Genomic DNA, 27,176 nt, shown 5'->3' on the forward strand with positions numbered 1-27,176 from the left:
CCCTGGCGGAGGCCAACTCTCACCTGAAACGAGTCCGACTTACTGCCGAGAACCCGGACACAGCTCTCGCTTTGGTCGTACAGAGATTGGATGGCCCTGAGAAGGGACCCCCTCACCCCATACTCCCGCAGCACCTCCCACAGTATCTCCCGGGGGACCCGGTCATATGCCTTCTCCAGATCCACAAAGCACATGTAGACCGGTTGGGCATACTCCCAGGCTCCCTCCAGGATCCTTGCGAGAGTAAAGATCTGGTCCGTTGTTCCACGACCAGGACGGAATCCGCATTGTTCCTCTTCAACCTGAGGTTCGACTATCGACCGAACCCTCCTTTCCAGCACCTTGGAGTAGACTTTACCGGGGAGGCTGAGAAGTGTGATACCCCTGTAATTGGCACACACCCTCTGGTCCCCCTTTTTGAAAAGGGGAACCACCACCCCGGTCTGCCACTCCTTAGGCACCGTCCCCGACTTCCACGCAGTGTTGAAGAGGCGTGTCAACCAAGACAACCACTCCACACCCAGAGCTTTAAGCATTTCTGGACGGATCTCATCAATCCCTGGGGCTTTGCCACTGTGGAGTTGTTTAACTACCTCAGCAACTTCCACCAGGGAAATTGACGACAATCCCCCATCATCCTCCAGCTCTGCCTCTACCATAGAGGGCGTATTAGTCGGATTTAGGAATTCCTCAAAGTGCTCCTTCCACCGCCCTATTACCTCCTCAGTTGAGGTCAACAGCGTCCCATCCTTACTGTACACAGCTTGGATGGTTCCCCGCTTCCCCCTCCTGAGGTGGCGAACGGTTTTCCAGAAGCACCTTGGTGCCGACCGAAAGTCCTTCTCCATGTCTTCTCCGAACTTCTCCCACACCCGCTGCTTTGCCTCTTTCACGGCAGAGGCTGCAGCCCTTCGGGCCCTTCGGTACCTTGCAACTGCCTCCGGAGTCCTCTGGGATAACATATCCCGGAAAGACTCCTTCTTCAGTCGGACGGCTTCCCTGACCACCGGTGTCCACCACGGTGTTCGTGGGTTACCGCCCCTTGAGGCACCTAAGACCACAGCTCCCCGCCGCAGCTTCAGCAATGGAAACCTTGAACATTGTCCACTCGGGTTCAATGCCCCCAGCCTCCACAGGGATGCACGAAAAGTTCCGCCGGAGGTGTGAGTTGAAAGTCTGTCGGACAGGGGCCTCCTCCAGACGTTCCCAATTTACCCGCACTACCCGTTTGGGCTTACCAGGTCTGTCCAGAGTCTTCCCCCACCCTCTGACCCAACTCACCACCAGATGGTGATCAGTTGACAGCTCTGCCCCTCTCTTCACCCGAGTGTCCAAAACATACGGCCTCAGATCAGATGAAACGATTATAAAATCGATCATTGACCTTTGGCCTAGGGTGCTCTGGTACCAAGTACACTTATGAGCATCCCTATGTTCGAACATGGTGTTCGTTATAGACAATCCATGACTAGCACAGAAGTCCAACAACAAACAATCACTCTGGTTTAGATCAGGGAGGCCGTTCCTCCCAATCACGCCTCTCCATGTGTCTCCATCATTTCCCACGTGCGCGTTGAAGTCTCCCAGCAGAACTATGGAGTCCCCTACTGGAGCCCCATACAGGACTCCATTCAAGGTCTCCAAGAAGGCCGAATACTCCGAGCTCTTGTTTGGTGCATACGCACAAACAACAGTCAGAGTTTTCCCCCCCACAACCTGCAGGCGTAGGGAGGCGACCCTCTCGTCCACTGGGGTATACTCCAACGTAGCGGCGCTCAGCCGGGGGCTTGTGAGTATCCCCACACCCGCCCGGCGCCTCACACCCTGGGCAACTCCGGAGAAGAAAAGAGTCCAACCCCTATCCAGGAGTATGGTTCCAGAACCGAGACTGTGCGTAGAGGTAAGCCCCACCAGATCCAACTGGTAGCGCTCCACCTCCCGCACAAGTTCCGGCTCCTTCCCCCACAGAGAGGTGACGTTCCACGTCCCCAGAGCCAGCGTCTGCCGCCCGGGTCTGGTCCGTCGAGGCCCCTGACCTTCACTGCCACCCATTTGGCAGCGCACCCGACCCCAGCGGTTCCTCCCACAGGTGGTGGGCCCATGGGTTGGAGAGATAGGTGCCACGTAGCTATTTCGGGCTATGCCCGGCCGGGTTCCGTGGCAAACCCGGCCACCAGCCGCTCGCTGACGGGCCCTCCATCTGGGCCTGGCTCCAGACGGGGGCCCCGGGCTTCCTCCGGGCAGGGTCACTCCATCTCTACCTCGTTTTTTCATAGGGTTTTTGAACCATTCTTTGTCTGGCCCCTCCCCTGAGACCACTTTGCCTTGGGAGACCCTACCAGGAGCACAAAGCTCCAGACAACACAGCCCTCAGGTTCATAGGGACACACAAACCTCTCCACCACGATAAGGTGATGGTTCCAGGAGAGGACAAAAAATATAGGAAAATAACAAATTGTACACTGGTTGCTATGGACTCGTCACTAGGCTTCCTCAGTCGTATAGTTAGCACATGGGTAAAGCTGCCGAAGCTGAACATTATATTCCAAAACATATGTTTATTTTGAAAGCAGATTAATTAAGACATGTTGAGAAAAAAGATCTGTATTTTGCCGTAATTTTTTGTCACATTCAATGACACGGAACAAAAAAGTAATCCACAGCGATCAGTAGATCCACAAAAAGGGTCACGGAGTATCCAGCAAGGCCGATATGAGCGTCACATTCACCAGCCAGCTCCAAACAGGTGAACGAGGCCTCTCCACTTCACCGTTTAAACAAAGTGGAAAGTCCAAATCTACACAAAATCCGCAATCAATTAGTAAACCGTTATTGCAACGTTGGCACGGCAAGATGTCCAGATAGTGCAACAGTAATTTTAGTTTTTTGCATCCTGCTGCTCCCATCGTCAGCCAGGTAATATTTTTTTTTACTAAAGCAGTATATGAAATCTGATGTATTACCTACAACCATTTAGTTGTTTTGTGTTATTTAAAATATTTATAAAATATCAGGTCATGCCAGATATAATTATTCCACTCATTTTTTAAACTAAATGCAATTACCCGTTTCAGCAAACTCATGGGTCAGACCCATCTGGTAGCGAAGGAGGGCCGAGACTGAGAGCTACATGAAAAAATATGCACCAAACAAGCCACTTTGAAATTTAGCTGTTTTCATGAATACAAAAGTTGGGTGACCCCCCCCCCCTCCCTAGACTAAAAATGTTGGGTGACCCTCCCCTCAACAAAGAATAAAAAGACATGACCCTCCCCTATTTCTGGTGGTCCATTCCATAAATACCAAACGGTCCCTAATAGGTTTCTTTTTATAGCAGTTTATTCCCCCTTCACAGTCCAATGCCTTTGTAGCTGGCTGGCTGACTGTGTTTCTTTAGCTGGAAAGTTGAAGATGAGAGCTACATTTTACCAAGCACACTGTCTCTATTCATCGATCGCTAAAAAGCCCAGTTAACTGTTCAGTTAACATTCAGCACTTTTGCACCCATTAAGGCTCACGCTGAAGAGCTGGAAGAGCTATTTTGGGTTTGTTTTTGTTTCTGGAGGGTGGGTGAGAATTTTCTGTTCATTCAGCGCCGCGCCTCCTTTGAATTCTGAACTGATAAGTGTCCTTATCCTCTACATATGTATGTCTCTTGTGCAGTTTAGGAAAGAATATGCCAAATCCAAAAGGCTTAATGGGGATTATTATTGCTATAAATTGGCGAAAGTTTCTTCCAGCTCCTGTTTAATGTGCAAGATGTAATTGCTGTAAATAAGCTGTTTGTGGTTCCATATATGTTATGCTGCAGTTTTCTCAATGCATCTCCAAGGGATGTAACTGAATACAAATACATTAGTTGAACAGATGTATTGTACTGTATTTTGAATGTTTATATTTTGCGTATTTAATGTGTGTTTATGTTGTCTCACACGTTTATGCTTTGTCTTGGCCAGGTCGTCGTTGCAAATGAGAATTTGTTCTCAATTGGTCTATATGGTAGCATCTGAATTTTTTGCTGTAATATCTGTGAGTTTCTGAACCCTAGAAGTCCCTCGAAGTCTTATAGAAATGTAACTTCATACACAACCAATTTGCAAATCACATCTTCTGGAAATCTGCAGACCGAAAGTTTTACTGGAACTTTTCAGACGCTTTGCAAACCTAGGTCAGCCTCCTATTTGTATCCAAATTAATGCACACAAAAACCCTATTTGCATGGGTCTAGTATGACCCGGGGACCTCTAGTAATTTGTAATAATTGCAGAGGTCGTCTGTGATCTTAAAGGGTAACTACCGTTTTTTTCAACCTGGACCCTATTTTGCTATGTTTTTGTGTCTTAGTGACTGATGGGAACAACAATCTTTGACATTGGTCCAGTATTAAGCGAGATCGCTGCAGTCGGCAGCGGCTAAACAAGCTACAATGTAAGTTAACAGGGCAATTGTCCAGCTTGTATTTACCTTCACAAAAGTGCTCGTTTTGCCGCTGATAGACTCAGATTAATATTCTAAGTGTCTGACAACATTATGGAAAGGATTTCTAAGGAGGTCGATCTTTCTGTTAAAGAGTAAAGATCCTTTTTTTAAAACATAAAAACATCTACTAAAATGCTTTCGCTAAACCCACCAGACTCCATGTAAATAAACAGTGATTTTACCATCGTAAAATACACTTCATTCAAAGTCGACCGAAACTTAATAAAACTATGAAAAAATGTTTTGGGTCATCTTTCCACTTTTCCAACCATCACAAGTTTTGGTTGAAATAAACACATAGTTTACCGATTTACATGTGAAAATATGTTGGCTCTATACACGCTAAAAGTATTGCTTTTTTAAATGGAGTCTGGTGGGTTTAGCGGTAGCGGCTTCAGAGCTGTTTCTGGTTAAACAGAAAGGTCTCAAAGAGGTTTTAAAGGTTTATCTCTGAAGGGATCCTTTCCATAATGTTGTCAGAAACTTAGAATATTAATCTGAGCCTGTGAAGCTGGACAAATGCCCTATTAACTTACATTGTAGGTTGTTTCGCCGCTGCCGACTGCAGCGATCTCACTTAATACTGGACCAATGTCAAAGATTGTTATTCCCATCAGTCACTTAGACACAAAAACATACTCCACATACCCAGAACCAGACTCAGGACAATGGGAGATAGGGCTTTTTGTGCTGCTGCCCCACGTCTGTGGAATGCCCTCCCTGACACCTTGAGGGCACCTCAATGCACTGACTGTTTTAAAAAAAGTCTTAAGACATTACTTTTTAGCAAAGCTTTTGGTCCCTTTTTAGATGTTTTAAAAAAAAAAACAAAAAAAAAAAAACTATTTTTTATTTTAAACTGCTCATCTTTTTTGTTTCTAACCTGTAGCACTTTGAGATCTTTTGATGAAAAGGGCATTATAAATAAAATGTATTATTATTATTAAAACAGGAAAATAGGGTTCAGGTTGAAAAAAACGCTAGTTACCCTTTAATAACTCCCATGTGAATTGGCATCTCAGTGATTCAGTGCTGTATTGGCTATGTTGCCAATTATAAATGAAAAGAGATCTGTGCATGGTGTGATTGGACATGAGCCGCCGTCGTCGATTACTCTGACTAATGCTGTTGTTTTTCTGGACAGGACAGTCTCTTTAGTTTACGTTTCTGTGCGAAAATGTACTCATGAAGCCTACTCTTGTTTTTTTGACAGAGTCGGGATGCAAAGGAGTGTGGGACAACATTGCATGCTGGAAGCAAACTGAGATCGGAGAGACCGTCACCATCCCCTGTCCTCGAGTCCTCAAGACTGTATTCGGCAGAAATGGTGGGTTACTTGTTCAATCATGCACTTATTTACATTTATTTATTTTGTATTTATTTATTTCATATTCATTTTTTAAACAGGCAGATGAATAAAAAGCAGAAGAAAAGTTGAAACAAATCTGAATGGTCACATTTTATCAAGTAGACTTCAGGAGAGTAGATACAGTCCTCACATACAGTTACTTTCTGGGTCGCTTTCAACCGTCACTTTATTTAAATGAACCGACTTTGTTACGGACCTAAGACATAGTTACAATTGTTGAGGTGGGTACTTTAAACTTTATTAATATAGCACCTTTTTTATGCAAGCATGCAGCCCAAAGTGGTTCACAGTACAAAATTACACAGACAAACACAGATGAGAAAGAAAAAGAAAGAGACTAAAAATTACAACATTACAATAAAATGTTTGGTTTTTTTAAACTAAAAAACAACAGAATATAATGAACACAAGGGTTAAAACATTATTTTAAACAATTATTTACACTTGTAAATATTGTAACATTACCCAAAATTAAATTAAAAGCCAGATTTAAAAGATACATTTTTAATTTCCTTTTAAAAATACAGAGTGAGCTTGCCATTTTAATATCCAAAGGCATATTGTTCCACAGTTCCGGTACTTTAATGGGACACGTCCGTGACTCATTCTATAACAATCCCTGGTCTTTTTCTAACCATAACTAACCAATTTTTTTTTTTTTTTTGCCTAGACTTAACTAGTTCCGTTTCACAATGTTAACTACCGTTACGTTAAACTGAACGGTCACATGATCAAAACTGCAACCGCTGTCACATGTTGCGGTTAAAGGTATAGTAAGTGATGTTAATCCAATATAATACACTTTTTGTCAAAATCTGTGAATATCTCCTAACAGTCCCCTAGCTCTCTGTTTTCGGTTTGCGTTAAAAAAAAATCCGATGTTAATACACAGCCCTGGCTGTGTAAATGGAAAACAAGCAGAAAGGAGTGCAAGAGCCACAAAACACTATTCCAGCCAATCGGCAACAGGCAGGGACAGTTGATGGTAGGGGTGAGAGGGGGGGAGGCAACATTCGAAAGTGCCAGTCAGTAGTTATCTGTCCGTGAATCTGGGGGGCGGAGCTTATGAAGGGGGGGGCTTGTATTTGTTTGGCAGTTGAGTTCAAATATCAACAATCTTTGCGTAGAATCACTTACTGCACCTTTAAACGTGCACTATGAGTTGCAAGCTCGCCCCTCCCCCCCATGTTTCCGTAACTGTCATGACTAACTAACTGTCACTAACCACCACCCCCCTCCCCCAACCATCTTGTCGGTGATTGGCTGGAGTGGTTTGTTGTATTTTGGTGCACAGCCTGTGCCTCTAGTGTTTGTTTGACGTTCACGACCTGTGTGGTCTCCTGAAACCGGGCTGTTCCACGGTGTGATCAGGGGGCAGGCAGCTAGCGGGTCAAGGAGAGATGCCTACGATTTGAGACAAAAATGAAATCGCACTGAAACCATGCAGGTCTTTAAGTGCATTTCACAACGTTAAACAGGACAGTCATATGCGTATGTTGTTTTGGGATTCACTGGCAGTATGGTATGAAGACGTGTCAACAAGTATAATGACGAGTATAATCAAATCCACATTCCATTGAAATTTTAGTGTTGATTAACCCCTATTCAGGTTTTGCATATCTTCAGACAAAAGACTATTGTGGTCCGTGTTACAGTGAGTTGAGAGGTTAAGTATTTAAACTGATGAGGCTTTCTGTCCTCGCTTTGACCTCGCGTTGTTATAGCGTGTCTGTGTGAATGTGTGCAGTGGATTCCATGCTGAATCCATCAGATTTTTTCCAGCCATTGACCAGATGGCAGTTTGGATTTCCACTCTGAGGACACGCTCTGATTTACATTGATGACTAAATATTACGTAAGCACCCAGCGGCTTGTTCAGAGCCAAAGTTCACTTTGAAGCTTCCCTGTCTGGGACGGATCCAAAACCCCTAAAGTTACATTTTACAGAAATAGTAAGGCTTATATAAGATGAACATGTAGCATCAACAGGAATCGTTAAACAAGGCATCATTAAATTATTGAATTACTTTTTTTTGTTAGAAAGTACTAAGAAAGAACGTTTTTTTTTTTTTTTTCCGAAAGGTGCGAACCAACATTTGGCACAAATTTAGCTTATTGGGGTTTTTTTCTAAATGCATACAAAGCATTTTAAAGTTGCCTCCAACTCTTTATTTTACTCTATTTAGCTTTACTCAGCAACATTTTCCCCACATTAACATCACATTTCAGGAAATGTGAAAGGGTTGGTGAAACAGTCAAGCCTGCTGTTCTGGCAGTTCTCTCTGTCTTCATAAATGACAAAATAGTTTGTTTGTTTGTGCCCTCCAGCACGACCGACTGCTGCAAACAATGACTCGTATAATGATTTGGCTACATTGAGCGCGTAACGTATGCGGACCGTTCGCGGAGCAGATGTGGTGCAGAATGTATCTTTAAACTGGCAACACCTGCTGCACACACACGGCGTAGGACTGTGCGAGTCACAGGAGACACGGTTAGCTTTCCCTCTGGGATTGTTGTTGTTTCTTCAGTTTTTTGGAGCTGGCACAGCGCTGTGAAAAGTCAATCTACTGTCAGCTGTTATCAGAGGACGCATGTGACAGGAAACAAGAAATAAAAACAGAAACTCTCAAAATGAAATTGCCAATATACTCTTTGCAGTCATTAAGTAATTTCCTGTACATCGGTAGTTTAATTTAAAAGAAATATAGACACTTTATGATCCATTTCTGTGTAAAAGGGCTGCACACACCTTGTGTAAAAAATATAAATAGCAGACTATCCTATTTTAACGCTTGTAGAGCGGATCTCCGCGAAGCATACGCACCACTTACGCGCTGCTCTCGTGTCCAGTGTCGCCAGTTTCCTTGATTTATAGTGGAAGCATAGTTTGGAACATCCGCTCTGCGTATGTTACGATTGCAATGTAGCCGAGCATTTTCTGATGTATCGCCAATATCATTATTGTCGGGTGAAGTTTGGCCAACTAAAAAGATTTGTTTAATGTTTTAGTTAAAGATTGTGGTATAGTTAAAAGAAACCAGTGTTGATTTTAGTCGTTTGAACAATATGCGGACAGCTCTCAGAAGCTATCATGTCATTGTTATTGTTCGCTAGCCTGCAGTGGTGGAAGAAGTACTTGGGTCTTTTACTTACAGAAAAGTACCCAACAATGAAAAACATACTCCATTAGAAACTACATTTCTTGCATTAAAAATCATTCTCAAAAGTACAGAATTATTACGGTATGAGAAAAACTGCAACTGTGAAATCTCCCAAAGGACTCACGCCACAGTCAACTGCTCCAAATACATCAAGTCCTCCAAATCATACGACGATATGGGTCATTTGTTTCTTCACTCTAATGCGACCCATAGGAGCGTTTCATAAAATAGAATGGAAATACCTTAACAAGAGAACATCGGTCGCGGTTTGGAACGTACAGGTTGTGATTTTAAACACATCTTTAACATTGTGAAATGGTCGCAGTTGGGTTATGTTTGGGCACAAAAACTACTTGTTTAAGTTTACAAAAAGATTGTGGTTTGGGTTCAAATCAGACATTACTTCACTTCCTGAAGGTTGCGCATGTGACGCTAAATGTGCTGTTTGTTAGGTTAAAAAAAAACTTGCCATGTACCTTAGTTTCAAAAGGGACTCAAACCCCGCTCTCCTGGGTGAAAGTCTTCATCATTACTACATCCACTAGAGGGCGCCGCCACAAGAAACGTAAATATAGGTCGTAATTGCTACTTGTACAACCGTTTTTCAGGGGGTGACAGTCTCTGCAAATATGCTTGCTTTTCTTTATTGCATTTACTACCAATGCAACAAACATCTGATGTTCCCAAGATCAAGTTACAGAATAATTGTTTGTTTTGGTGACATATTAAAAAAACTTTCTTTTTCTATGCCTCCTTTGTATATTCCACCCCACCCTGTGTCCTTACCAGCCTTTAAACCTACACATTTGTGTTCTTGTTGCAGTGAACACAAGTGGAGGAAGAAAAAAAAGTCTCAGTTGACTGGGTGAAGTGTGGAGATAATTTGCTCTCTCTCTCTCTCTCTCGCTCACAGGTAACATCAGCAGGAACTGCACGTCAGCGGGATGGTCGGACGTTTTCCCAAACATCACCAGCGTGTGTGGGTCGGACACCAGCCAGGACAAGGTATAGAAAAAGGTCTTCCCTGCCATTGCTGTAAATGCCACCTGAGCGTTAATGAATTGTGACTATGCAGCAGGAAAAGGAGCTGCAACATAACATGGACCATTAATGGCCTGTAATCGATGAAGCCTGCAGGGGTCGACTGGTAATTAACACGATGAAAGGCTTTGCGTAAGGTCAATCTGCCCGACAGTAGTGTGATACATGTTTAAATGTGAGCACTCTGTGTGTGCGTAGCACTGAATGACAGGATGTTAAGTTTAATTCCTATCAGCTCACATGCTATATTTAAAGCATTTAGCTGGATATTTATTTATTTATTCATGCATGCAGTTAGACGGATAAAAATGAAACTGTAGGGAGAGACTGTTAATCTTCTCGGCCCCGAGAGGAAACTAGATTGACTGATCTGATGTGACAAGAATCTCCTCCACAAAATTGGCTCTTTCTCCGGCGATTTTTATTTTCTTTGTGCATGAGAAGTGATGATTAAGATAAGAAGTACATTTATTACAGTGATCTTAGAAGACGTATATGTCATTTTCTCTTTCTCTCTGGATGTTCAACTTGTGCACTGCTGCAGCCTTTACGTTTATCTGGCAGCATTTAGTTCAGACCTGTGCCCTGTTGAAAGTTATATGGAACCAGACCTACATACAAGTGACCAGGGTGCTTATTCAGACATGAAACCAACAGCAAATTTTTTTTATCAACCTAATGAGGAAACATTTGAATTAATTTTATAAATAATAAATGACTGTCCTCCCCCTAAAAATGCTCCCATAAGTTGCTTGGTCAAGCAGCAATTACGACTCATATTTACGTTTATAGTGGCGCCGCCCTCTAGTGGCCTCCTGTCATCATTACTGTAGCAAAGCAGGAAGTCGTAAAAAGTAAGGTGACGAAGTATAAGAGCGCCAAACAAACACCGGACTTATTACCCAGGAGACCGAGGTTCATGTCCGGTTTGAAAGTAAAAGTAAATGTCAAGTTTTCTTTTTTTGCTTTACGGAACAAACGAAACAAACGGAGCTACGTCACGTCCTGTGTCACGTGCTTCGCCGATAAAGTTAAGTAACGTAACAGATGATTTTAACTCAAACCACCACCATCTTTTTCTAAACTTAACCAAGTAGTTTTGGTGCCTAAACATAACCAAACTGCGACTATTTCACAATGTTTACGACGTGTTTAAAACTGTGACCGTTAAGTTCTCTTGTTTAGATATGAGGACGGAAAACGCTCCTGTGGGTCAAATCAGAGGGTAGAAATAAACGACCCATATCATCGTATGGTTTGGAGGACTTGTTGTAAATAATTGTATTCGCAAAGTCGCAAAAATCGCAGTTTAATACTGAAAATATCTGCAAGACGTTCATTGTCAATATATTTAATTGGATCAACAAAAGCATGATTTTTTTAAAGCTTATTTTAGGCAACTCAAAGCACTCGTTTAAAGAATCAGTTCGCTTTCTTCCCGAGAGCAAGATGAGGAGATTGACACCGCTCTAATCTATCCGGGTCATAATAAGCTCGACCCTGGAGATGGTTAGCTGAGTTTAGCATAAAGACTGGAAGCAGGGAGAAACAGCTAGCCTGGTTTTTTTGAAAGCGCCTGCCCTTTTCCAAACAGTTTCCAATGACGGCAAACCATCTGGCCTGTCAGGTTACGTGAAGGTATAACAAGGCAGTTATGATACTTTGCAAGTTTGGTTTATTTGTTGGGTGTGCTGCGGTTCCTCCTCCACCCAAACAGTTTGTGGAAACAGAAGAAAAGTTGAGGTGAGGAGAATGCTTGGCCTTGTTTGCCTTGCGGTGATAATTGCTGCTCCCCTCCTCTTTCACTGCTAAGGTTCAGTCTGGGACACGACTGGTCTTATTCTGAATCAGCCATTGTGCTCGTTAAACTAACTGTCTCACTGTCTCTCCTCTGTCTCCTTATTTCACTCCTGTTGTCTTTCACTCTCCTATTTCTGCCTTTCTCATCTTCATCTGCTTTTTCTTCCTCCTGTCTCCCAGCCTGAGCAAGTCTACTTCTTAATACAATTCACCGTCCAGAACAATATGCCCAAGTCGGTCCGAAGTGGTCCACCTTTAGCTGTTGTATTTTGCAGAACAAAGGAAGAAAATGTGCATTTTTTTTTCTCACAGACTCCTCATACATTAGTGGGAAACTTTTAACAGCTGTGTGAAAGGGTTCAAAGGCCAAAACATGAATATGCTGCAGCTTTTGTAATTCATACAAGAGAAAGGGAAATGGCAAACCTGCTCGACAGATGTCATGCTTTTCTTTTGACAAGTGGATTAGTTCACCTGAAATCAAAGGAGCTTCATGCTGTAAAGAAAGATAAAGGAATGAAAATGTATTTTCCGCTGTTCACTGAAGTTTAAAAAGAGACAGAGTGCCAACTTTTATCTGAGAGCAGCAGACAACGTGACTCAAGAATTAAAGTACTTTATAGATTATACCACTTCTCGATATTTAACTTATTCAGACATGAGAGCATCATAAGTACAACAATATAAGTATATGATACAACTTTTCAAATAAGTACAAAAATATCCAATGAATCTGTCTGAGCATATCTCCTTCCCTCTTTCAAAGTGTGTGATCTGAGAAGGGAATGTGATCAAATGAGATGGGGCATATGACAGACAGACAGACAGACAGACAGACAGACAGACAGACAGACAGACAGACAGACAGACAGACAGACAGACAGACAGACAGACAGACAGACAGACAGACAGACAGACAGACAGACAGACAGACAGACAGACAGACAGACAGACAGACAGACAGACAGACAGACAGACAGACAGACAGACAGACAGACAATTTATTAGCAGATTTCAATCTCTTTGTTTCCATTTCTAACAGGAAATTACCTGTTCTTCAGCTCTTCATGCCGAAAACTGTTCTTAGCAACAGATGCCGTGCTGTTACACATTAAAATATGCAATATTAATATGAAGGAATGGAGTATCACCTCAGTACCAAAACACACTCTGGTGCCTCTTCGTTAACTGATCAGAGGAGAGTGTACGCACAATAACCTGTAACTTTAGTCCCTGCTCTTTCTATAACTTGACACTAATTCAACGTTCAGTAAGATTAAGATTTAGAGATCTCCCTCTGGACTGCCCCACTAACTCTGCCATTGTATATAACTGAAACCCTGCTCCTCTTCTCTCTCTGTCTCTGCAGTTGGTCTTCTACATGGTCGTGCAGACATTGTACACTCTGGGTCACAGTCTATCTTTGATCGCCCTCACCACAGGGAGCGCCATCCTCTGTCTGTTCCGGTAAGTTCAAACATTACAATATTATCACATGAAATAAAACCTCAGTTATTCCCGTGAGGACGCTGGGTCACCGAAATGCAACGCATTTAAAAGATACTCGGGGGGGAAAAAACAGATTAATTACTGAAGAAAAGTGGCTGGTGTTAATTATAAGCTCATCTTTAGGTCGTTGTGTGCTGATTCCAATTCCACACAGTTTAATTGGATTTTAAATGAACAATGAATGAACTGGCAATTAGCACATTATAATTTCACAGATTTTATCATTAATTGTCAACAGGTGTGTGTGTGTGTGTTTGTGTGTGTGTCTCAGTTTACAGCTTAATTGGATTTCAGTTTGTTAAATTACATTATGTTGATTGGTTGATTTCTTTTTTTTCTTCTTCTTTCTGTTGGGACTAGTTTTAAAACGCCACTAGAGGTTTGACCAGAAATTAGTGAAGCTTTTGCAGCTAAAATATATTTTAATCAAGAGACGAACATGTTTTAAGGGCTCATTTATCTCTCAATAAACAAAGTATAAGGGCACTAAATTTCCAAGGTAGGTTGGGGTGGTGTATAAGTCAAACAAACACAGGACTTTCACCCAGGAGCGCAGGGATTGATTCCCGTTTGAAAATGTATAAAACTATACCGCAAGAATGTCACGTTCAGCGTCACATGCGCAACCGGATGTGAAGTAACCGGATGTGAAGTAACCGGATGTGAAGTAACCGGATGTGAAGTAACCGGATGTGAAGTAACCGGATGTGAAGTAACGTCTCATTTTAACCGAAACCACAATCTTTTTATAAACCTAAGTAGTTTTTGTGCCTAAACGTAACCAAACTGCGACTGTTTCACAACGTTAAAGGCATGTTTAAAACTGCGACCTTTGCGTTCAAAACTGTAACCGACGTTCTCTGGTTTAGATATGAGGACAGTATCAGAGGGTAGGAACAAACGATCCATATCATTGTATGGTTTGAAGGACCTGCTGAAACTGGCATTGCTTAATCATTAATATTGATGCAAAAATAAGTGGGCAACTTAAATTAAAAAAAAGGAGCTTTTTGAACTTATGTGTGTCAATATGTAACGCATCCTACGAGAAAGTTTATTTTCTATAATCTGTATATCGTGTGTAACATCTGTGCAGGAAGCTCCACTGCACCAGGAACTACATCCACCTCAACCTCTTCTTCTCCTTCATCCTGAGAGCTGTGGCCGTATTGGTGAAAGACGACATCCTCTTCAATCGGACCTCGCAGTGCTCCAACCAGCCGTCACTGGTGAGGTCACCACCTCTGTCCAGCGCCGAGCCAAGTCGTGTCCCGAGGGAAACGGGAAGCTGCACACTCGTGTGTTTAACAGCACGACTGTCACAGAAGGAAAGCAGTCTTAGCGTGAAGCTGCCAGCCACAGTTTTTAGAATGAAAATGAAAATGAGTTTTTACAGAAATGAGACTCAACATTTTTCTATTTACTGGAAATATTTGCAAGCGGCTCATTTCTTATAAAATGATAAAAACTGGGAAAGCATTTACTGTGACAGTTCATTTACTAATACCAGAATTTAATTTAGTTGGGATGACTGAACTCCTCTTTAATCATACATTGTGTTGTGATTGCCTGCATGTTGTCTTTTTTGATATTCAGCACACTTGGAATACTTTTTTTTACACTAACAAAACCAAACAGTCATCAGTGTTAAATGTAAAATGAACAAAATGATTATTTAAATCAGGAAATGTGCTTAACATGAAACGCAAATTACACTATTCGAATCCAGCCAGAAGTTGCATCTCTCTCTCGTTACGTTTTGTCTCATCTCTCGTCATTATCTTATAAAGGCATAAAAATGCCCCAGAAAAGAAGCACACAAGACAAAGTACTTGACAGCTTTTGATAGCCTACTTTCTAAAACCTTTGATGCTCTTTAGCATTTATATTTGATCCTGATCCTTTCTTATTCAGCCGACTAATGTCCCAGAACGTTCCTCTTCTACTATTTGTTTTATATTAGTATTTGTCTACTATTTATATTGGAGAGAAAGCATCTCTGTAATAAATGAAGGAATACTGTAAGGGTGCTGACATTTATACTCCCATCTACTCGCTGCTTGTAATGTGACCTACAAATTAAAGCTCATCCTCCTGGTAAACTCTGCTTGCCCTGGTGGAAAAGGGTAAAGTAAATCCACATATCAGAAGAATTAGCATAATTGCCTGATTAATCCACAGTGTCTCTCTGGAAGTACCAACACTGCGGTCACATACATACAGCCCTGCAAAGACAAACAATAGGGTGTCCCCTTTATGTTGATATGAGACCTTGGAAACGACGATGTACGTCAGCCTTCGGTTAGGTAGGCTTACATGGTTGTTCTTTCTCCAACGTATTTTCTGTATTTTAAACTCATACATCCGTGATTCTCAAATGCAGAGCAACGTCAGACAATCTGCTTCCTGGTTATGCCGCCACATGCATGCCCAGTGTATAAGAACGGTCATATGATACAAAGTCCAGAACCTCGTTAAGATCTTTTAAATTTGTGTTTCTTAGGTGGGATGTAAGGCCAGCCTAGTGTTTTTCCAGTACTTCATCATGGCCAACTTCTTCTGGCTGCTGGTGGAGGGTCTGTACCTCCATACTCTGCTGGTTGTCATCTTCTCCGAGAACAGACACTTTATTGTCTACATGTTCATCGGCTGGGGTCAGCAATTTCTTTTTCGTAAAACCTCTTGCAAAAGAATAGGCCTAATTTTATATTTTTCTACTACCTGTTTGCTATGTGTGCATTAGATACTTTTTCTAAACATGATTTAATGTCCAAAAGTATTAGCTTAATATTGTGTTACTAAAGATGTAAGTTGCAAAAGATAATTCAATATTTAATGTCATGTTATGAATTTTCAGATTTGAGTTAAAAAATAAGCATGCTTACTGTAATGTAATATATTTCTTTTAATAACGATGCATTTATATAATCTCTGAATAAACAAAGATGAATAGTAGTTAAATAAAAATGGACAATAAATAAATTATATATATGTTATTCTTTTATAAATAATGCTGTTATTTAAACAATTAAATATACAGATAGGTAATATTTAACTTAGAATGTATCAGTTTTCTTTTGTGGCATTTTGCAGGAATCCCCACGGTATTCGTCTCTGCGTGGGTGATGACCAGGATTTATCTAGAGGACACGGGGTGAGTCTGGCCAACCAATCATGAACCAATCACTTATCAGAAGGGCCGCAGGGATTCTGCGGACGCAGAATTCTGCAGAATTTTACGTTGATTTATGCAAATTACAAACTACTGTAAACAACTGTAGATCACATACGTAAGTTTGTGATCATAGTTACGTTTTTTTTTTTTTTTAAACGCCTAAACATTACACATATTAAAACGGGTGTAAAATAATCATTTTATGAGATATTGTTATCAGATTTAAACTGCCCCTAGGTAAGACTTCTTGATGTAGCCCCATTGTGTTTTCAGGCTTATGAATCACAGCAATAGTCATCTGCAGGCATCTTTTTATTGAAAAGAATGCAGGCGGAAATGAAAACCTTGTTTTCCAGTATATATTCAAACTTGTATTACTCAATGCTAATTGATTCTCTCTATTGGAGAAGAAACTTCAGAGTGTTACCGTTAAAGAATTACCAAAGACATGCATGTAGTCTAAATGGTTCAAGAACAGCCTTTAATTTATTTTAGGTATGCCTTGGATTGGCGTTTTTGCCGAATTTTACTGGAACAGTAAGGGGTTGAATAAAACTTTGAATGTTAACACATCTCCACCATAAGCAGAAAAACAGTCCAATAAATTTCGCAGATTTTCATTCTGGATCACAGCTGAAAGCAATTCCGTTTGAGCCAGCTCATCAGCATGAAAACGTGATGCAGATTTGGTATTTGTCTACATCATAGCATCCTTAAATTATACTACATAGATTCAATTGTATCACAGGACTCTGCATGTGTTGCCAGATTAATAATTATCCGTAATTTGTTTAGTCGAGTGGATATACGAACGTATGTCAAACGCTCTTTGGAATTGTTTATCATTCATTATTTTATTATGTAATAGGAGACGTGGAATTTCAATCACATTAGAGAGTTGCACACATTGATATTCAACAGGGACTGCATCTGTTATTTCATTAAGTCCACAATTTACATTTTATCGATTAGATTTAGCCAACATATGTAAATGTGGCTCGGTTTACAGAATAATAAGACAAATATCCACCATGTCAAAGAGCACTTTATTAGATAATTCAGCTGGAGTGATTTGGATGGAGTAGTTATCATTATGAACCTGCTGCCACGGATCAGCTCGGCTTCTCTTCCACATCATAGCAGCTGACACTGCAGCTCATTATTGAGTGAGTCACACTAAGTGGGTGTATTCTTTGACTTTGTGAAACAACTCCAACAACAATTACAGCAGCAGTCTGATAACAAGGGACAGCAAGGATACAGCTGCATAGTGTGAAGAGAGTGTGTGGACAATGATAATGAAGCTTGAGCATGAAAGTTGATTCTTAACCTTGGGAATAAGAGCTTGACAAAATATGTTTTCAACCACTTGATAAAACGTGTGAGATGCAATTGAAAGATCCAGAAATAGACCTTGCGTTAAGCTTAAGACTTGAGACTTAAACTGAAGACCCGTGTTGAGATTAAGTTAAACAATTATGTTTTGGGACTTGACTTGACAGCATCAAACAGGCCAAAAAGCGTCAAATATGTTATCATTAGTCCAATACATTACTTTCAAATGTGTTATTTTACCATGTCAGACCTGAAAGTCTTCCATCTTGACTTGCAATTTTCCCATTAAGACTTGTGACTCTTTAGTATTAATGCAACAGTAGAGAAAGAGCTTGTCCATTCTTCCACAACCAGATCAGGAGTTGCTGAAAGATTTGACGTAAGGTTAAAATGGACAAATTGGTGCATCAGTTATACCGGTACCACGTTGGTTATTTACAGTAGAAATGAGATCGCGGATATAATAAAAATAAATTTCTTTAGCAGGGTGACTGGCGCTCATCCTCAGAGATCCGGTGAGCAGCTCAGACATCTGAAAGCTACTTGGGAATAGAAACGCTACTCCTTTATCAAAAGAAGTCATTTATAACGGTTCAGGCCACTGATAATGATGCCTCGGGTTTTCCGGGCAACTGGGAGGAGAACATGCAGAATGGATTACATACTCCACCTGACCTAGAGATATATGGGAAAGAGCTGAAGGATATGGCTTAGGAAAAGGAAGTCTGGACTACCTTGCTTAGCCTTCGCAGCCCAGAAATCCCGAAAATGGATGGATGGATTTTGGACTTAGACTTCCCCTAAAGGACATGAGACTTACTTTAAGAGGAGAAAGACTTTTGAAACGCTCTAGGCCAGACTTAACCTTGCAAACTCATTTTTCACATCAAACTTTCAGGTCTGGTGAAAATACGTTAAGGAGGTAGCAGCCTGGCTCTTCCTCTGCTTGTAACCATCCACACTTTTTTGTTGCCGTCATGTTTTTATAAATATATAATGTATGTACTATAATAGTTGCGTTATGGTGGTTTATGGTGTCCTCAGATGCTGGGAGAGAAATGACAACCCCACACCCAACTGGGTGATCAACGGACCAATCGGATTCTCCATTATGGTAAGTTAAGGTTCATTACCTCCTGTTTGTCTGCAGGTGTTTCACGTGCTTGTCAGTTCAAAAAGCACTTCCAAACTGAAAAATGGATGATGGTATAAATGCTGCGTTCCTTTTACCTTTTGATTAGTTGTTAACTATTAACATAATCGCCAACCATTTTGATAATCGATTAATCGATTTGAGTCATTTTTTTATGAAAAAAGTAAATATTTCTCTGATTCCAGCTTCTTAAATGTAAATATTTTCTAGTTTCTTCACTCCTCTGCAACAGTAAACTGAATATCTTTGTAAACTGAATATCTTTGAACAAAACAAGACATTTAAAGACGTCATCTTGGACTTTCCCCCATTTTTGGACATTTTATAGACTAAACTAATCAAGTAGTCGAGAAAATAATTGACAGATTAATCCACTATGAAAATAATCATTAGTTGCAGCCCTAATCACGCTTAAGTCGATTGCGTTCCAGTTACAAGTCGGAAAAAGGGTAGGGCGTTAGCAATACCAGTTGATAACAACTAATTTGCACACGCAAACACTGTAGTAACCCAGATAGAAGATGGACAGTACTGTGTGTACAGCTGATTTAATGAGACACAAAAAGACAGAAACTTCATACAGCTTTCACTACTGTTGATGCTCTGAGCAGCCATGTTGGATTGTAAGGTTGTGGTTGGTGCGGTTCTCACGAGTTTTTGAGTGGGAAATCCGACTTCAGGGGGCGTTCCAGTTGAAATTTCCAACTGGGAACACAGAAATTCACACTTCCCAGTTAAACTGGAATGCAGCAAAAGGATCAAGGTGCTAACCCTTTCCCCTGAGTTACTGTTGCTACTCCTATCAAGCTTCTCCAGTATAGCACTGCACTACTGCTCGAAATCTGTACTCATTTTTGGAAGCAATTAGTCTTTGATTTTAGACAGAAGTAAACAAAAACAGACTTCTTATTTTAGCTGGCAACCCTCAAAGTGTAGTTGAGGATTCATGTAGAAGATATAGAAGTAAAGGAGCCATTTCTTGATTTACTGGGTAGTAAAGTCTTTTAGGATCAGGATAAACTGATGTGTTTGGTAAAGTCATCTCAGGAAAACCGATTACTTCATATTTCATTTCACCAATTTGGCATGTAAAGAAAATACATGCACGACAGATCTGCCGTGGCCTTATTATGCTAATTGCTATGATATGATTGGACAATCAATTTTTAGCAAGCACACAAATAGCAGCTCCAGATAGCAGCCTAAGGGCACCGATTCAAACTATTAGCAAATGCCACAAAAATTCTATAAGGTGATTCACAAAATATGACTAGACTATTTGTATTCTATTTTAATGCTTTAAGACAGAAATCCAAAGAAGAAACTTGAAAACAGCAAGTAAGTGCTCCGTCCAGAGAAAAGGGGATTGAGCAACTTTGAATATTTTTCTCTTGTGCATCTTTGGTTCCTTTTAACTTTGCATTTATTTGTTTCTGTGGGTGGAAAACTGTCCAACACTGCAAAATAAAACCATCCCTTGTGGGGGTTTTCTGACTTACTCTGATATTTCTGTTTCCTCCTCGTCTTCAAGGTGAACTTTATCCTGTTCATCAGCATCATTCGGATCTTGATTCAGAAGCTGAGGTGTCCTGATGTGGGTGGCAACGACCAATCACAATACAGGTATCTCACATGGGGCACAGACTTTGGTTGCTCTTTAAACAGCATGGACAGCAGGATGCAAATTTTATATCTACCTACTTGGATATATGCTCCAAACTTCGGCTTCAACTGTAAAAAGAAACATTTGTGTGTCATTAAGCAAACGCTACACATGCTTGTGTGTCACCGTAAGCTACTGTGGATAAAAGAGTCTGCTTGAGATACCCAGAACATTTTTATCCCATTTGTGTTTGCTGTCTGAAGGGATAAGTGTGATGCTAACGCTTATTCAACAAGACAGCGGTTTGATGATGCAGCCTTCATGAAATGGAGGGTTGGGCGTGAAACCTCTATGCCCTCTATACTTCTATGTTTAATCTTCAGACAATGTTACCCTGCAGGGAAATCTGAGCTGTGCTGAGCTGTCAGGTATTCTCGTGTCCTGCGGCTGCTAGGATCCTGAGAGTCAGGCGAGAGGTGATGAAAAGCCGGTATTAGCCACTGCAGAATCTTCCGTTGTGCAGGTGAAGCTTCAGAATCAGTGCAGTGTGGTTTAGTGTAGGGCTGAGCAGAGTGGACAGCCTGGAGAGAGGGATAATGGGATGGTGGATTTGACCATCTTATGTGGGAATATTAGAGGGAATAAAATGCTACAAGAGTAGTTGTATTGACAAGTTTCCACTTCCCCACAGCCATGATAGTTTCTGTGTTATTTGCCCATTTTGGGATATTTACTGCTGAGATTTTAGAGGTCCTGATGGACCTACTAACCCAGATAGGGTCCAAAGTCTGTCTACTCAGGTCCAGATAGTGTGCCCTTTCTTTTCCAAGGGGTTTTGAGTGAGGCTGTTCTCATGAACCATTCATACATATAGCTGCAAAAAGTAATAAACTGCCATTTGTATGTATCCCACGTATTTATTACTGTGCCACATTGACTGCCACTGTATGAGACAGCAAAAATCCTTGAGGGCGGAGGTCAGGGCGGTGGATGGGTCCTAAAACACAGGGCTTTAGAGCGAGGGAGTGGAGTTCATGTCCCAGAAGAAGTTAAGGGGAAAACATAAGACTTTCACCCAGGAAACCGGTGTACTACATAAGGAAAACTGTGTTTTGGGTTTTTATTTTTATTTTTTTTGGCATTTTAGGCCTTTATTTGATAGAACATCTTAGAAATGAAAGGGGGGAATGACATGCAACAAAGGACTGCAGGTCAGATTTGAACCTGCGTGAACTACCCAGGCACCCCAGGAAAACAGTATTTTAATGTAAACCACAGACTTTTTTTAAAGCCTTTTAGTTGTTTTTGCCTAAACTGTCATGTTGCCACGTGATGGTGGCTGTCATATGACCCTTCAGCGGTCGTCGTAATTTCGTAAGCTATCATATGATAGCATAGGTTTTTGTACGATATCATACGAACCCGTTTGTGAGAATGCATTGTTTAGGTCTGTGAATCAATATATCATACATCTGAGTGTCCTCTTTTTTAGCTCACAAAAAGTCAGACATTACATTACATGTCATTTAGCTGACGCTTTTATCCAAAGAGACTTACAATTGCTATATATCAGAGGTTGCACGCCTATGGAGCAACTAGGGGTTAAGTATCTTGCTCAGGGACACATTGGTTGATGTATCACAGTGGGAATCGAACCCAGATCTCCCACACCAAAGGCATGTGTCATATCCACTGCACCATCACAACCACCAGTCAGATGTTTTTAAGTCAGACGGAGGCAAAGCGTGTAAGTGCAGGAAAATGTACATGAATTGCTGCTCTTTTCGTCCAAGGCCGTTTGAGTTGATTGCATTTTGAAGCCGGTGTAATTACTCTCTGGTCTATTTTGGACGAGTGCCTTTGGGGCCCTTTCAGATCAGATCTCTTCCTTTTTTTTAAGTTTATCTACATTTCGCAGGTTTTCCACCAATCCATTTTGGATTGGATTCTGGGTCCAGAATTGTGGCCCTCCACATCCCAGTACAATGGAAGTTAATGGAATTACATTTGTGGTGACAGCATTGACTTATGGTTACTCAGGATAATCAAGTGTTGTCCGTAGATCATGGTGATAAAGAGGACATCCACAGATATGTTAAAAGAAACACAAAGAAATAAATCCTAAACATGCGCAGACTATACTGTTGGATGGATAATTGTTGTTATCCATGTGGAGATCTTGATGAATTAAGGTTAGTGAAATATCCAATTAACAGCACAAATCTTTAGTGTTGTGTTAAAACTTTGGGAAAATAACAAAAAGCTAAACTCTGTTAGTCAAATGAGGCCCATTCTCTCAAAAAAGACACATTGCTGTTGAGTTTCTTATTTTGTAATGCTTTCAGCACCACAAACCAACAAAGTTCCTTTCACTGCCTTTTTTGACAAAACAATCCTAATTTTAAGGCCATTTCTGAGCTTTCAACTGCATTTAGAACAGCTGAGCAAACTTCATCCAATGAGAAACCGTTTGAAAGCCCAGAATAAAGCAAGTAACTGTCAAACCACCTTTTTTTAGCTCAGGAACTCGGATCATAAAACCTAAACTATCTGCACAAACGTTACATTTTCTTGGGGCAAACCTTTACAGTAAATTAACAACATTATGCTCTCATACAACAAGAATAAGAACAAACACTGCATCTGTTACAGTTGAATGGTTTGTTTCCCTCAGGAGGTTGGCCAAATCCACTCTCCTGCTAATCCCTTTGTTTGGGATCCACTATGTGGTCTTCGTTTCTCTCAGTGAATCCATCGCAGAGGATTATAAAATATTCTTTGACCTGGCCCTTGGATCCTTTCAGGTGCTGTATTATAAGTCCCTCCACTTCTATCACTACATGGTTGTGTCTTTAATATTCCTTAATAAATGAAAGTGCTTGTGTCCATCTTCATGTTATAAATTTAAGATTGAATCACTTCTGATATTTGTCTTTAACGTTGTTTTCTTCAGGGTCTGGTGGTGGCCATTCTGTACTGTTTTCTAAACAATGAGGTAAGTTTTTTTTATATGAAATGACATATTTAGTACTATTAATGAGAAGTGAACACTCAAACTGAGAATTTCTACAGTCAGCTGATAACATGCTTATTTTAAACATACAAGTGGAAACATTTGACATGCAGTAAATTATGTTTTTCTTTGGTCAGAGCTTAACATTTTGAGTGTTTCAAAATCCCTTCATTAGATTTTTTTAATTCAAAATATTTCAAATTATTTTATTCTAGCATCTAGTGTCAAAAAAAGCAGAGTGCCATTTGTATGAACATGTACTGCTTCTGCAGCTCATTCTGAAGACTGAAGACTCACTTGACAATGACTTGAATGTAACGGACGTTCATTATTATAAAAAAGTTACGCAGTAAAGCCTTAAACTTTGATCCTCTCACTGTTTTTCCACTTCGTCAAAGTCAACAAGAACAGCTTGGTCACCTTAAAATGTCTTAAATATCCGCTGGATGATTCACTTCAGAAGGTTTGAAAATCAGCAACTTTCGCGCAGCGCCATTGCAACCATAAACAACACTGGCTTGGCTGCGTCATCCTCCCCAGTTCCACGCTCTTGTTCCGAAATCATTACGGCCAGTTTAAAAAAAATCCAAGATGGCGACGGCCAAATTTCCAAACTCGAGGCTTCAGAAAGGCAGTCCACAAACCAATGGGTGACGTCACTGATGCTATGTCCATTTTTTTTCACAATTTTTCTTTACAGAGAAATACACACAGTCCAGTATCTGTCTAAACAGATTTAGCCTCATGACGTCCCAACAAAAAGACTAGAATGACAAAACTGATGCATGTTCCAGAGCGCTCTTTTGCACCCAACTGTAAACCTGGCGTGAAAATGAAAGAGGAATGAAATTGTTGTTGCTGCCAGGTGGAGTAGTAACCACAGTTAACTGCAGTACCAAAGTTGGCCAATTTTAGATGTCACATTCGAAACTATGAACCATTTTCAACCTCAACTTTAGGTTAAAAAATATTTGTTAATCTATTTTTGCAGGTTCAAGGCGAGCTAAAGAGAAAGTGGCGGAGTATGTGTCTGAACTGCCGTCTGAGCAGAGATCACCACTTCAACAGCACCTTGGTCTCCAGGAACGGTTCAGAGCACATGGTACAGTTTCACCGCAACTCCCGAACCCAGTCCATCCTGCAGTCAGAGACCACAGTGCTGTGAGGACCTGAGGGATCCTTGGAAAAAGTCTCCAGGTTGACCTGGGTCGAATACAGTTTTACAAAATGATTTTAACACAAAGTTGAGGTGAAATACAAATGGGTGGGACCTGCACATCGTTTCAGAGCAGATTTGGGTTTTAACTTTTAAACCATGACCACGGTTGTTCCGTAATCCTTAGCCAAGTAGATTTTGTGCCTAAACCTGAACAAACCTTAACTATAGAGGTGTTAGTTTAGAAAACGATTGTATATGTTGAAATGTTGAGTTGTAACAGTTTTGGAAGGCACTGACAAACAATGCCATCTTGCTGATAGTGGTGTCATATGAGAAAACACTTAACATGTCTTTATAGAGTACACAAACGAGCAACATATTTAGTTGTTTAATTTGAAGAACTTGTTGAGGCTAAAAAATGATCAGGTGGTTAACTTGGGGCGCTTTCACACCTGCCTCATTTAGTTCGGTTGAATTGAACTAGAGTTCGTTTTCCCCGCTGGTGCAGTTCGTCAGGGCAGGTGAGAACGCGGCAATCGAACTCTGGTGCGCACCAAAAGCGGATCAAACAAGCGTATCGAGACCTGCTTGAAGAGGTTTCAATCGAACTCTGGAGCGATTCGTTTGTGGTGAGAATGTGATCCGTACTCAAACCGCACCAACTATACGTACTCTGGAAGTCTGAGCTGGTGTCTCCTGTAGTCAGGTGTGTTTACAATCTGCGATGCAGCAGAGCAGCAAACTGTAGCAGCTTGCAGTGTTTCTATCGCAGAAATGGACTGCAGTCAAGCTCGCCGTCCGTCACTTACATCTCCGTGGTCAAAGCAAGCCCCCAGGAAGAGCGCCATGTCTTAAGGAACACGCGGACTTATTGGGAATTTAGCTTATTCACCGTAACCCCCAGAGTTAGACAAGTCGATACATAACCTTCTCATCTCCGTGCGTGTTGTAACGCTGTCTGACGGTTCCAGCGGCATCAGGCCAGCATAGAACATGCAGGTGAATAGTTCCAGTAATCCTACTGCTCCGAAATGTGACAAAATAACGGCAACATGTTCCTATTTACATGTTGTGATTTGTAGAGTCCAGCGTGTACAAAAAACAACGTAACATGAGACACAGCCATCTTCTAACCTTAAACAAACCGGGAACTATATTCTCAGACAGGTTTGCTGCAAAGCAAATCACTCCGCCCAAGTACTATATTCTTCCGCCTGAGAATATAGTTCCCGGTTTGTTTACGGGGCTCAGAAGGGTATGTATCGACTTGTCTAACTCTGGGGGTTACAGTGAATAAGCAAAATTCCCAATAAGTCGGCATGTTCATTTAAAGCCACCATGGGCTTAGCGGATAAGGGTGGTACTGCACCCCATGGCCCAGAAAGACTTTTCACATAGACTTTGCATGGCGAAAGAAACTTATATCATATATTATATTACTATATTTCAGCGCATAATTTTTTTTGGGATACATGAACTTACCAGCCCAAACACTTAAAGGGTCCTTGTTTAAAATGTCACGTTTTTAACATTTTTAACATTCACTAGTAGCCAAATCCAGAGTTATTAAACTAGGCATGATGAACATGCATAATGGATGCGAGCAGACTGCACTACGCATGCTCATATGACTGTTCTCCCGAGGTCCTGTAGCTGTAATAATAGATAATGCTAACGCTAATGGTTGTAATTCACCATGTGTTCTATTAATACATCCATGGTATGTATGCTATAAAGCCTGTAACGTGGATGAGAGATGAAGCCATGGATGTTATTAAGAGAAGCTCTGTTCACGAAACTGCAGGCTAACCTTAGTAGCTAGCGCTAGCTAGTAGCTAGCTAGTATCCATCCATCCATCTTCCATCAATCTTCGTCCGCTTATCCGGTCTCGGGTCGCGGGGGTAGCAGCTCCAGCAGGGGACCCCAAACTTCCCTTTCCCGAGCCACATTAACCAGCTCCGACTGGGGGATCCCAAGGCGTTCCCAGGCCAGGTTGGAGATATAATCCCTCCACCTAGTCCTGGGTCTTCCCCGAGGCCTCCTCCCAGCTGGACGTGCCTGGAACACCTCCCTAGGGAGGCGCCCAGGGGGCATCCTTACCAGATGCCCGAACCACCTCAACTGGCTCCTTTCGACGCGAAGGAGCAGCGGCTCCACTCCGAGCTCCTCACGGATGACTGAGCTTCTCACCCTATCTCTAAGGGAGACACCAGCCACCCTCCTGAGGAAACCCATTTCGGCCGCTTGTACCCTGGATCTCGTTCTTTCGGTCATGACCCACCCCGGCCTATCCTGTCCATAAATACTACAAACAGGATTGGTGACAAAGTGCAGCCCTGGCGGAGGCCAACTCTCACCTGAAACGAGTCCGACTT

At 41.4% G+C, this 27,176-nt stretch overlaps 1 protein-coding gene across 2 annotated transcripts in view; it reads left to right on the forward strand.

The window, feature by feature from the left end:
• Positions 1-24,830, forward strand: part of vipr2 (vasoactive intestinal peptide receptor 2) — a 68,591-nt gene extending 43,761 nt beyond the window's left edge. For both annotated transcript variants that reach the window (XM_031291039.2, XM_031291038.2), the window contains exons 3-13: positions 5,693-5,806; positions 9,926-10,017; positions 13,223-13,320; positions 14,459-14,591; positions 15,866-16,016; positions 16,456-16,516; positions 18,917-18,986; positions 20,557-20,648; positions 23,303-23,432; positions 23,582-23,623; positions 24,633-24,830. In XM_031291039.2, coding sequence (XP_031146899.1) covers positions 5,693-5,806; positions 9,926-10,017; positions 13,223-13,320; positions 14,459-14,591; positions 15,866-16,016; positions 16,456-16,516; positions 18,917-18,986; positions 20,557-20,648; positions 23,303-23,432; positions 23,582-23,623; positions 24,633-24,806 — 1,157 coding nt within the window. In that variant the 3' untranslated portion in view covers positions 24,807-24,830. The remainder of the gene's footprint in view (positions 1-5,692; positions 5,807-9,925; positions 10,018-13,222; positions 13,321-14,458; positions 14,592-15,865; positions 16,017-16,455; positions 16,517-18,916; positions 18,987-20,556; positions 20,649-23,302; positions 23,433-23,581; positions 23,624-24,632) is intronic.
• Positions 24,831-27,176: the final 2,346 nt, after the last annotated feature.

This window comes from Sander lucioperca, chromosome 9 (genome assembly GCF_008315115.2).
Source record: "Sander lucioperca isolate FBNREF2018 chromosome 9, SLUC_FBN_1.2, whole genome shotgun sequence".
In the NCBI taxonomy this organism is placed as follows: Eukaryota; Metazoa; Chordata; class Actinopteri; order Perciformes; family Percidae; genus Sander; species Sander lucioperca.